This window comes from Herpailurus yagouaroundi, unplaced genomic scaffold (assembly GCF_014898765.1).
Source record: "Herpailurus yagouaroundi ecotype Mexico unplaced genomic scaffold, PumYag 207, whole genome shotgun sequence".
NCBI lineage: Eukaryota > Metazoa > Chordata > Mammalia > Carnivora > Felidae > Herpailurus > Herpailurus yagouaroundi.
This window is the reverse complement of record NW_024412438.1, coordinates 3,036,837-3,048,977: the sequence shown is the minus strand read 5'-3', so window position 1 is coordinate 3,048,977 and position 12,141 is coordinate 3,036,837. Positions and strand designations below refer to the sequence as shown.

The window sequence follows — 12,141 nt, the reverse complement described above, 5'->3', positions numbered from 1 at the left end:
GAGGGGGGGGGCGTGCGGCAGATCCCCCGCGAGAGTCGGGGCGCCCTGCCCGCCGAGGGGCCTCTCCGAGCCCGGGGGAGGGTCGCCGCGGGGACCTTAGGGGCGGGCCGCGTCCGGTCCTGCTGTCCGGAGCCCGCTGGCTCGCCTCCTCCCTAGGTCGTTCTTGTCGCAGGGATAGTTCCCCGTGCGGGGCCTCGGGCAGGTGGACCCCGCCTCTCCCAGCCGCGCGCGGGTGCGGGCCTGTGTCACCGGGGGGAGTGGGCGGTCGGGAAGGGAGGAGGAAGGCCGGATAAGAGCGGCAGCCCCGGAGGAGGGACCCGGGACTGAAGGGGAGTTGACCGGCGTGTGGGGTCAGAAGAGGGCACTTCGTGTTGTCCTGGTGTTCCCCTGGTGCCTTGACGTACCCAGGCCACAGACACGTGGGGACGTCAGCATTCCGTGTTGGAAAAGGTGGCTTCCACTTGTGAATTTGCCACTAGCCATTCTCTAGCTGTTGATCGATTGACTGGACCTCAGGTTGCCTTTTTTGTTTAAAAAAGAAAGGATGGGGCACCTGGGTGGCTCAGTGGGTTGAGCTTCTGACTCTTGATTTCAGCTCAGGTCAGCCCCGGGTCCCGCTCCGTGCGCGGCGTGGAGGCTGCTGAAGAGTCTCTCCCTCTACCCTGTTCCCCCATTCTCTCTCTCTCTCTCTCTCTCTCTCTCAAAAACAAACACCCCCCCCAAACAAAACCCACAAAAGGACAATAGCATCAAGGATGTAAGGTCTTTTCTAGTTAGAAAAGGCTACGATGTAGGTGAATAAAATGAGCACAATTTTAGTGCCATAGAGACGATTACCAAGATTACCAATACCTGCAGCTATACTCTGAGCTCTTTTTTTTTTTAAATTTTTTTTTCAACGTTTATTTATTTTTGGGACAGAGAGAGACAGAGCACGAACGGGGGAGGGGCAGAGAGAGAGGGAGACACAGAATCGGAAACAGGCTCCACGCTCTGAGCCATCAGCCCAGAGCCTGACACGGGGCTCGAACTCCCGGACCGCGAGATCGTGACCTGGCTGAAGTCGGACGCTTAACCGACTGCGCCACCCAGGTGCCCCTACTCTGAGCTCTTTGTAAGGAACTGTCTACAATCTTTTGTATCTTCTATATAGTACCTAGAACAATGTCTTACACGTAAGTATCAGATGTTTGGTTGAACATTCTTTTTAAAATCATTTAAGCGGAATGATGTAAATTGTAGTTGGATCCTAGTGCCTTCATGTACTAGCTGTGTGACACCCCCCCATTAAGTTATTTAACTTCTCTGTGTCAGTTCCTATAGTATCGGCTCATGTGGTTGTATTAAATGCGTTAAGACGTGGGGGGGGGGGGTTAAAAAGAGCACATTGTAAACATGGCAGGTGAACAAATATTGGCAAAAATAATCATAAGAATCATTATCATAAAAATCCTCAAATTCTCACACCACCCTTGCAAATTTTATTGGTTGTGTCAGCTCAGAAACCAGCATGATTGGGAAGGAGCAGCTTCCTCTGAAAGTCTGAAATTGTTAACTTTTGGCTCAGCTCTCAAATTGTCACGGTTTGAGCCAGCACCTTACCTCCCAGGACCCTTTCTGCAAGGGGCCGGCAACTAGAGGATAGGCGCTCTTTCTGCATATTATTCACCCTGGTCTCCTAGTGGTTCTCTGCCGCTGCTTCTCTGACTACTTAGGGTCACAAAGGATGACGAGTCAGTAAACACAGTTAACGGAGAGGAACAGGTGTCTCTACCTGGCTGCAGTTTGAACTGATCCATTGACTAATGTTTATGTCCCAGCAGACCTCAACAGTCTTTACATGAAGAATCTCCTCACTGGCCTCAAACTCAAACAGGAAGATTTGGGTTTGATAAAAAACAAATCTTGGGAAGTCTCTAACAATTACTGGGTCCAGATGAATAAGGTTTGCATTGGCAACCTCCTTGGGTAGTAGAAGCTGGGGAGATGGGGACGGTTTGAGACCCCTTGCCCGGCACCCTCAAGGTCCCCGTCCTCTACGCCTTCACCGTGGCACCCGGCCTTCTTCTCCAGACAGGCTTCCACAAGGTGGGGGTCCTTGTTTCTGAGACACACACAGCACGAGCTTTCTGAAAGCGTGGGGGTGGAGACACTTGGGCATAGTCTGAGGAGTCAAGGCAGGTTGTGACCTCTCTTGAATTTCCACTTGCTCAAGGCCCTCTTTGTCCACTGCCCCGCCTCCCTGCTTCCCATCTCTGTAGCTGTTCCATAGGCCTGGGACAAGTTCTGTTCTAAATCCCACGCTCTCCCCTCTGCTCTTGCCATGACACCGCCACACCGTTGTTTCTTCCCTTTCAAAGAAGAGAAAAGGAACTCCTCAGGTTTATTTTTCCTTCCGAGAAACCCTTCCCGGATTGGTGTGTGCATTTGCTTGTGTACGTGTGTTTCTTCTTTGCCCGGCTTGCTCTCTTTTATCGTTCCCGTTTTTATTTGTGCCCTTCAATTCTCTACATCCCAAACTGATCTGGCCGTGTGTATGCTACAGATGCTTTCCTCTCTACCCCGTAGGGGATTAACACGGCAGATCTGTCACTGCAGTAGATGCCATCTATGTGTCGTGAGCATGTTTGTTCTTCTCGGTGTGTTGGTGTTAGATTGCAGGCCTTCAGAAGCCAGAGCCGCGGTAGACGTCACGGTGCCCAGAGCAGTTCTGTGTCATCACTTGAAATGCCTGGTGACGGTAATCTTTGCCAACACACGGGCTGGGGTGCTGCCGGGACTAGCTTCTTCCCACCTTCCCTTAATCTCCTCTAGGTCTCCCAGTAAAAACTAGGCGGCCTCTTTCCCCCCAAAGGGCGTTCTCGCTGAACTTGGATACGGAAGGCCTGAGTTTCTTTCTTTTTTTTTTTTTTTTAATTTTTTTTTTTTTTAACATTTATTTATTTCTGAGACAGAGAGAGAGACAGAGCATGAACGGGGGAGGGGCAGAGAGAGAGGGAGATACAGAATCGGAAGCAGGCTCCAGGCTCTGAGCCATCAGCCCAGAGCCCGACGCGGGGCTCGAACTCACGGACCACGAGATCGTGACCTGGCTGAAGTCGGACGCTTAACCGACTGCGCCACCCAGGCGCCCCGGGAAGGCCTGAGTTTCAGTCCCAGTTCTGCCCTTTGCTAACCAGGTCCTGGCCGCTAAACGAGTCCTGGCCTCCTCGTCTGTAAAAGGGACGCTGTTGCTGTCCTTGATGAGGACAGAGTGTGATGGCAGCTGCACATTCGCACGCTGTAAACTCGTTTTTACATTTATTTATTTTTTGAGAGACAGAGAGCACAAGTCGGGGCGGGGCAGAGAGAGAAGGAGACACACAATCCGAAGCAGGCTCCAGGCTCCGAGCTGTCGGCACAGAGCCCGACGCGGGGCTCGAACTCACGAACCACGAGATCAGGACCTGAGCTGAAGTCGGACGCTCAACCGACTGAGCCCCCCAGGCGCCCCCGTACACTCTAAACTCTTTACGAAGGTCATGGACCGTGATGCCTCTTTCTACCAGCCCCAGACCCCGCACTGTTCTTGGTATCCAGAACTTGAACTAGATAGCCATAATCACCTCATTTCGCAAACCTCAAGTGAACTTAATGCTTCAGACCTGGGTGGCAATCTAACGGAAAAGAATTTTGCTTTGGGAATTTGGGTTCTTGAGTTTCTCATCCAGGCACGATATTTTTTGTCAGGCTTGCCTTGAGACAGTCCATTTCAGTCACTCTGAGCCTCAGTATCAGTATCCCCACCCGTAAAATGACCACGACAAGAAGTTCAGAAAGAAAAATACTATACTGTTAGAACGTTATTTATATCAATAGAGCCAAAAGCTGGAGGGTGTACATGGAATAAACTTACTTCCTCTCTTTGTGACTCAGGTTCCCTTTCAGTAAAGTGAAGACAAGTGATTATGAAAGAATAAACTTCGGCTATGGATTATTTGTATTTTACCACGTTGGACTCAAGCAGATCATAAGATTTTCGTGTTTTGGTTTATTTTTCCCATCAACCTAGGGTTGTTATAAAGATAGAGGAGTTAATGTCAGTAACATGAGTGGGGATCCCCAGATTAAAGGTTAAGTGAGCCCAAAGGAGAAGTAACTTGGCCCAGAGTCACAGCTCAGCCAGGAGGGGCAAAGCCTGTGTGTGTGTTTAGCAGTGACTCGGGGACTCAAGGACTCTCCCCGATTCCACATCTATCACGGTCCACAAATACCCCTTCCTCTCATTTCCCCTTTTCAGGTCTTGGTTCCCCCAACTCAGATCAGCACGGGGGAGACGGTAGTGAGAGATCACGAAGGAACAGAACAGGAGAACAGGATTGACGTGAGGAACCAGCCACTCAGGCTATCTCGACTTTTTTCTTTTTCTTTTTCCTGGCAGCCCGGGACAAAGGTTCCCCTAACCAAATGTACGATTGCCAGAATCTAGATCGTTCTGAAAGTTCGCTTCACCCAGGAAGCCCGCTGAGGTTAACTGGAGCAGAGGGCTAGCTCCTGATCTTGACCCACCCAGGGCACACTTCCCAAGGTCCTTGCGTACCTAGTCCCCACTCCTGTAAGCCTGAAACCTTGCCCTGTTTGCTACGTGAACCTTTTTGCTATCTTTTGTATTTGTTCACTGGTCGTGTCCGGCTCTTACCGTATACCCTTTACATCATTTGTTGTCCTAAGAGGGCAGACACTGTGTCTATCTAATTCTCATTACACAATGGCAATAAACATGATAATCGCTGTAACAGAGACTTGGGATCATAGTCTAGCAAACGCCCGTACTAATTGCGGCAAACAATGGAACGAGGCCTCGACTCAACGTTAATTAAAAGGCAATCATCTTAAAAATACTTTTGAAAAGCTTCCCTTTAATAATTGCCCACGTATTTTCGGATGTGTAGAATCTTAGAGATGGACTGAATGTCAGAGGTCATTACCCCAACCCCTCGCTATCAGCCTCTGCCTGGACCCTTACTACTTTGTAGCTCACCACTTTGCCTAGCACCTAGTCAACCTAGTTATCTTATTGTAAAACATATCAGACCTACAGAAGAGTATATGGAAATCTACGTGTCAGTTGAAACACCATCATAAAACAAAGGTGCTTAAGTACCTACCACTCAGGGAAAGAAGCTACCACACCCTGGGATTTTCTTTGCTTCTCCCGTGCTTTCATCCACGTTCAGTGTTAAGATCACCCTAACTGTGGAAGGCTCTTCCTTATATGGAGCTGAAATGTGTCGCCCTGACGTGACTACCCATGACTCCTAGCTCTGGGCGCTGGGGCTGTGCAGATTAAGTGGAATGTTTCTTCTATGTGACAACCCACCAGCTCTTTGAAGGCAAGTATTATGCCTTTGGTAAGGAATCAGTGGAAGAAACATCCTTATTTCCTTCCCTCTTCAGATGTGGCTTCAGTAACTAAACACAGCCCTCCTCTGATTAGCAAAGTATGGAGTGGGGCTGTTCCCTCTTTGTTTGGACACTCTCATTCCCTCTCTTTTCCTCTCCCTCTCCCCCTCTCCCTCCACCCCCCACCTTAAAATGGCCTTGGATAGGATTGACTGTTTCAGAGGCCATAGCGTACTGCTGAGTAGATAGTCAAAATCTCTATGGCTTTCTTACGAGAACTGTCCAGGTCTTCCGTTAAGTCGTTTTGAAGTCTAAATGCCAGAGTTTACATTAATTACATTACTTCTTGTCAACTTTATATGGTTGGTTTTGATCTGTTATTCATTCCAGCCTCCTGTCTATATCATCTGGATTTATTGGAATATATTATTGTATGATGTCCTGGTAGAGAGACTCTACTTAGAGCAAGCATGAAACAGACTTCTGCAGAATGCATTAAAACGTCGACGTGAACCTACTCCAAACACAATCAAATATTTTCTGACGGGTTCAGAAGTCACTGCAGGATCCCGTAGTGTGTCCTCAATTATCGTACCTTTGATCTGCAGGATGCCAGTTAGTGGGGTTGGAGGTGATGGGATTCCAAATAGCAGAGTGCTTAGTGCGGGGGACTCTGGTAGAGAGTTAAAGTCGCTGTGGAAAGTAAGAACATCAAAGGAAGAGTACTCGTTATGCTGGCCGCAGGGAGAGCGGAGAGGGGGTTCGTGTCAAGTAGTTGGACATTGTAAGGAACTGGAAATCTATCATATTTTGGCATCAATTAAGAAGGCGGAACTTCTCGATGAATGTGCCGCCAGGACATTTTTGTCTGAACAATAGATTCTTGCAATGGGCTGGGTTAATGCGCTTGCAAGAATGCCTCAAGACCAGGTTCCTTGGCACAATTAAACAAACCAAAACGAAGCACCGTCATTATAAAAACAAGTCTTGATTTTGCAGCAGAAGTCTGGGCTGCTAATATTTGAAGGAGAGAAGAAAAACTCGAAACGCGGAGGGAAAACACCCTGGCGGGCACGTCCTCCTCCTGGCTGTTGGGAAAACACCCCGGGCGCAGAGAAGGGCGCTGGAGACGCGCAAACACACACGCACAAGTGCCGTCTTGTCCGGCTTCGACGCTGTGCAGACCGAGCCCTCTCCTGCCCCTACATGCCAAGCTGGTCCCGAACCGGGTTACTTTCTCTCAAGTTCCTCGTGGAAAATATTTTGCCCTGAGACGCTAATTGAGCCCGAACGTTTTAATTGAACCTCATTACTTGAGCCCTGTGAAGGAGGTGTGGGTCCCCCGGGTCTGCAAAGGGTGGGAGGGGACCGCTCTGGGCGACTCGGTGGCCTCTGGGCGCGACATGCCCCGCCTCTGGGAGCCCGGTTGCTTGTGGCAACTTTCTGCGTCCCTGGTCCTCATTTATTTCACGTACTTCACGCCTTGGCCAACGGAGGCCTTCACCTGGATGCGGAGAGGGAAGTAGCAATTACATGGGAGTCACGAGAGGCTCTCTACTGTTGGGGAGGCCAGAATTTGGGGAACCTCCACCCGATCAGCCACGTACCCCCACAGCCGATGCCGTTCATTAGTTACGTGCTCGGTTCTTCCCTATTCTGCGGAACACGAAAGGTCAGACACGTGGAACAGTGGAGCAGTCTGTTCTGTGGAACAGAACTGGCATCCGGCGGCCAGCACGCTTTGTGCAGCCCGGTGGTATTCCTCCTGGGACCGCGTCCAGCCAGAGTCCCAGCCACTCACAACAGCTCAGCTGCTCAGGTTGCTGGCGTAGCCTCACTTCTCGGATGAAATAGCTCTGACATCGTGGGCCTGTTGGCCGAGATCGCGAGGACCGTTCTTTACCAGTGGAATAAAAATAGGTGATGTAGGGGCGCCTGGGTGGCTCAGTCGGTTGAGTGTCCGACTTCGGCTCAGGTCGTGATCTCGCGGTCGGTGAGTTCGAGCCCCGCGTCGGGCTCTGTGCTGACGGCTCGGAGCCTGGAGCCTGCTTCGGATTCTGCGTCTCCCTCTCTCTGCCCCTCCCCTGTATACAGTCTGTCTCTCTCTCTCTCTCTCTCTCTCTCTCTCTCAAAAATAAATAAACATTAAAAAAAATAGGTGCTATAAATGCCTGACGCGATAGCCCCTTTACAAGTGCTGACAGAGCAGAATGCATGCCTGGTTCTGGAGGACATTTTGTCCAGAAAATATGGTAACTCTTTAAATTTGTATGACAATATTTTTTCAAAGAGTTTTTAAAATGTATTTATTTTAAGAGAGACAGAGCGTGCGCGGGGGAGGGGAAGAGAGAGAGGGAGAGAGAGAATCCCAAGCAGCCTCTGTGTCGTCGGCACAGAGCACGACATGGGGGCTTGAACCCACAAACCGTGAGCCGAAATCGAGAGTTGGCCGCTTAACCGACTGAGTCACCCAGATGCCCCTTTCTTTTTTTTTTTTCAACGTTTATTTATTTTTGGGACAGAGGGAGACAGAACATGAACGGGGGAGGGGCAGAGAGAGAGGGAGACACAGAATCAGAAACAGGCTCCAGGCTCTGAGCCATCAGCCCAGAGCCCGACGCGGGGCTCGAACTCACGGACCGCGAGATCGTGACCTGGCCGAAGTCGGACGCTTAACCGACTGAGCCACCCGGGCGCCCCCAGATGCCCCTTTCCAAAGCATTTTTTTTTTTTTTTTTTTTTTTTTTTTTTAGTAATCTCTATGCACAGTGCAGGTCTTGAACTCACGACCCTGAGACCGAGCGTCTCATGCTCTACCAATTGAGCCAGCTGGGTGCCCCAGCTTCTGTACTTTAATTTTCATGTATCCATTATTCGTCCCACAACAAGTCCTGCATCAGGTGCCAGCACACACACTCTGCCGGACTCGGGAGGGACGCGGCTCACCGAGCTTGGTTTCCTCTGACTATAGAAACAGTTCTGTTAGTAATACTCCCCACAGTCTTTCAAAGGTGTGAACCACAGGCTATGGAAGGCAAGTGTAGGGACAGAGGTTAATATCCTAATCGAGTGTCACATATACAGGCTCATCTGGTTCATTAAATTCTACGCGGTCATCGCTCCAATAGATATTGGCTGAGCACCTGTTGTGAACCAGGCACTGTGCTAGGCATTAAGGGCACACAGATGATCGTAACCCCGGTTTCTGTGTCCAAGGGCTGAGAACCCAACGGGAGAGGTGGACGCGTAAGCAGGCAGCTCGAAGCGGTGTGGCACAAGGTGCCAGAGCCCGGCAGCCTGCCCCACACGGTGCTTCCCGACACTTTCCTTCCGGCTGGCAGAGCTCTCTTCCCGTTACAAAGTGCAGATGCTTTCCTAGCTTCCCTTGTAGCTAGGAAAAGGGCATGTTACCAAATCCTGCCCTGTAAATTTACTGGAGGGATTCTGGCAAAGATTTTCCCTTGAAGAGAGAGATTCCCAGAGAGGGATTTCCGACCCTGCATCTCCCACTGTTAGGACTGAATTGTTCCCCCTCTCCCCTCCTCCTTATGTGGAAGTCATAACTCCCAGAACCTCAGAACGTGACCATGACTGTAGTTGGAGATAGGGTGTCTACAGAGGGAAGTAAATTACAACGAGGCCTTTAGGGCCAAGAGCCTTGCAGACACGCTAACTTAGAACCTTGGCATCACTGGATCAACTCTGGAACCATCCGCTGTCGCGTTTGTCGTGAAGAGATGGTAAAGCCCCTGGTGTCTAAGCTGCGTTAGATGTGGGAGTCCTGAACCACGAGCACCCTGACTGATGACGCAAGGACGGAGGCCGTGTCGTACGGAGGTGGGTATGGCAGGGACACCCCGAAGAAGCGTCCAGTGGCAACTCAGCCTGGGTTTCTAAAGACACGTAGAGGGTGCCTGGGTGGCTCAGTCAGTTAAGCACCCGACTCTTGGTTTCGGCCCGAGTCATGATCTCACGGCTTCGCGGGTTCGAGCCTCACGTCGGGTTCTGCGCTGGCAGCGTGGATGGAACCCGCCCGGGATTCTCTCCCTCCCTCCCTCTCTCTGCCCTTCCCCCACTCATGCTGGCTCTGTCTCTCCCCAAATAAATAAGCTTGACTACAAAAACCAAAAAAGTAAAGATACGCAGAAAGTCATCAAGTGGGAGGCTGGACAAAGGGCGTTTCAGAAACGCAGGGTCACCCCAAGAGCAGAAGCCACCGGCTTTGCGAGAGAAATGAGGTAGCTATGGGTCTTTGGTGTCATAGGAGGGGGTGGGCAGGGCTTGGGTTGAGGAGTGAGGCCTTGACCCCCTATGAAGGGTGTGCCTTCCCTCTGGGAGAGCCTGACTGTTCCCTCCGGGAGACTTTGCTGTTCCTTCTGTGGCCTTGGCTAGAATGCCATGAGCAGAGGCAGGGCTCCCAACCAGGAGTTTCAGGAGAGCTCAGGAGAGAGGAGGGAGCAGAATTCGGGTGGAATAGAGAGGGGGAGGGAAAACCGACAGCAGGAAGTTGAACTGTATCCCAAATGCCAAACGTTGTCCCTTTGTGTCACTTTTTATGAACAATCTAAAAAAGGACCGCGTACTTCCCTGTCTTTTTTCAACAGAGTTGGCTAGATTTCAAGTAGCCTTTTCTTGCTGACTCATGGTCGTCACTAGGGAAGAGAGGCGTCACGGCACAGGAGAAGGGTGTGCTAGCCATCGTAAGATCTGCCTTTACTCCCAGCCCCACGCGCGCTAACCCGTGTGGTCAGGGAAAAGGTCACTTCGCCTCTCTACTTCTCTTCTCCTTGGCCACCTACTTCACAGGCTTGCTGTGGGCATAGACTCAGAGAATCCGTGTGGAAGGGCTGGGCCAGCCACCAGCCACCGTCTTCGGAGGCATTGTGACGCTTTTTTCTGGGGCCGAGCGGCCTATGACACAACGCCGCGTCCGCCCTCGACTCCTACTGTCTTTTGCCGTTGGGTTGTTGGCTTTCTCTTCCCCGACCAGACGCTCGCCTTGCTAGAAGGCCTTTTGCCCACGCCCCACCTTGACCTCCCCGGACCACGGGCTGGGAAATCAGAGGCCAGCCTCTGAATACTTTGTCCGGCGTGGCTCAGTAAGTGAGGCTCTGTGTGGAGGCCTGAGCACCTGGCTTTGGTTCAAGAGCTTTGTGTCAGCTATTTTGGGGGCCTAAAGGCCTTGTCCACGTCTGGATTGGCTGCTGCGTTCCGCAGAACCGAGCTCGCTGGGGCCGGGCCTCCGGGGTGCTCGGACGACCGAATGAGGTGTCCAGGGTTCATCCGTCCTGCTCAGTCGGTTCTCTTTGTCTGTCGTGAGGCCGGGTGCGGATTTATCCCCACCACGGATGTGCCCTGACGCGGAACCGGTCCCAAACCGTGTCTGCAGCTGCTCCTTGGATTTCCTTCTTGAAGGGTTTAGGGTCCCTGAGTTCCCTCCTTACCGCCTTTGCCGTCTAAGGGGTCCTTGATCAGCACGTTGAGGGGCTTGCAGCCTCTCCCACTGACAGGGAACTTGGGATGTAAGGCCCGGGCGTGGGACGTGGGTGGTCTGTTGAAATAGAGAATTCAGTGAGTCGGTGTATGGAGAGTGTTCAACGCCTGGTGCACGTAGCTTAGGTGTGTTTGCATCATCTGAGTCTCAGTTTCCTTACTTGGAGTGCACGGCCAACGCCTCATTGCAAGGAGCCACCGTCATGAAGCTTCTAAAGCCCTTAGCACAGACCCTGGCGTGAAGTCTGCCCAAGAAACGGAAGGGGGTGATGCTGGTCTGAGAAACGAGTCCTGGGAGACAGTGAGGCCGAGGGGCACAGAGTCTGAGCTCCTTAAGACAGAAGGGGAGCACGGGAGCTTTTGGGACCCAGGGAGGGGTGTTCAGAGAAGAGGGCTCGGTGTCTGTGTCGGGCGGGCTCGAGACCACAGTCTGGATTTCGAATCATCCAGTGAGGTAACTCCTGGGATCTGGGCAGGTTGGGTTCAGGGTGCAGAGAAGAAACATCCGGGAGGCTGAGGTGTTTGGGGACCATGGCCAAGTCTGAAGGTTTCCCTTTGCATCAAGGAGCTCTCTGTGGCCTTTTGCATCCTGGGTGTCCTCCCCTACATCTTTCCTGCCTGGTCCCCATCAGGTTGCCCTGTGTGCCCGATTGCAAGACGGCCAAGCATTCTCCCACGCTCCTCTCTGCAGAGGTGGGAGCTATTTCCGCCGCTCCTGAATCTCGGCTGGTCTTCGGCTGCTCTGACCGACACAGGACAGCCGTAGCGACTCGGAGGGAGTCCTGGCTGAGCCTTCAAGAGGCTTTGCAGCTTCTACCTGTTTCTCTCATGGCCCGGAGCCACCGCCCGCCAGAGAAAGCACACACAGAGACCCCAGACTGCACGGACAGGGACAGGCACCAGCCTTTCCCCCATCTCAGGCAAGACACCACACACATGAGGGAAGTCATCTTGGACCCCCCAGCCTAGCTGAGCCACCAGCTGAAACCACCGGGTAACTCCAGTCTGAGCAACAGGAAGCACAAGAATTGCCCCGCCGGGTCCTGTCCAAACTCCTGACCCACAAAATCATCCAATATAGTAAAACAGCTCTTGTCTTAGGCGGCTAAATTTTGGGGTGGTTTCCTACGCAGCAATAGAAAACAGAACCAAAGAAAATAAGGCTTATTTGCAATGTTTTGAACGGGAACAAGGAGTTTCAGGGATCGGAAGGACTCCTCATGGTGTCTCCATCAAAGTATTCCCAGAGATAACGATTAGCATATG

The 12,141-nt window shown here is 51.7% G+C and overlaps 1 protein-coding gene across 1 annotated transcript in view; it reads right to left on the bottom strand.

Moving 5' to 3' along the window:
- Positions 1-11,080, bottom strand: part of ETV3 (ETS variant transcription factor 3) — a 27,711-nt gene extending 16,631 nt beyond the window's left edge. The window contains exons 1-2 of the mRNA XM_040452346.1: positions 11,037-11,080; positions 10,827-10,933 (exon numbers count right to left, since the gene is read on the bottom strand). Coding sequence (XP_040308280.1) covers positions 10,827-10,933; positions 11,037-11,080 — 151 coding nt within the window. The remainder of the gene's footprint in view (positions 1-10,826; positions 10,934-11,036) is intronic.
- Between the last annotated feature and the right edge of the window lie 1,061 nt (positions 11,081-12,141).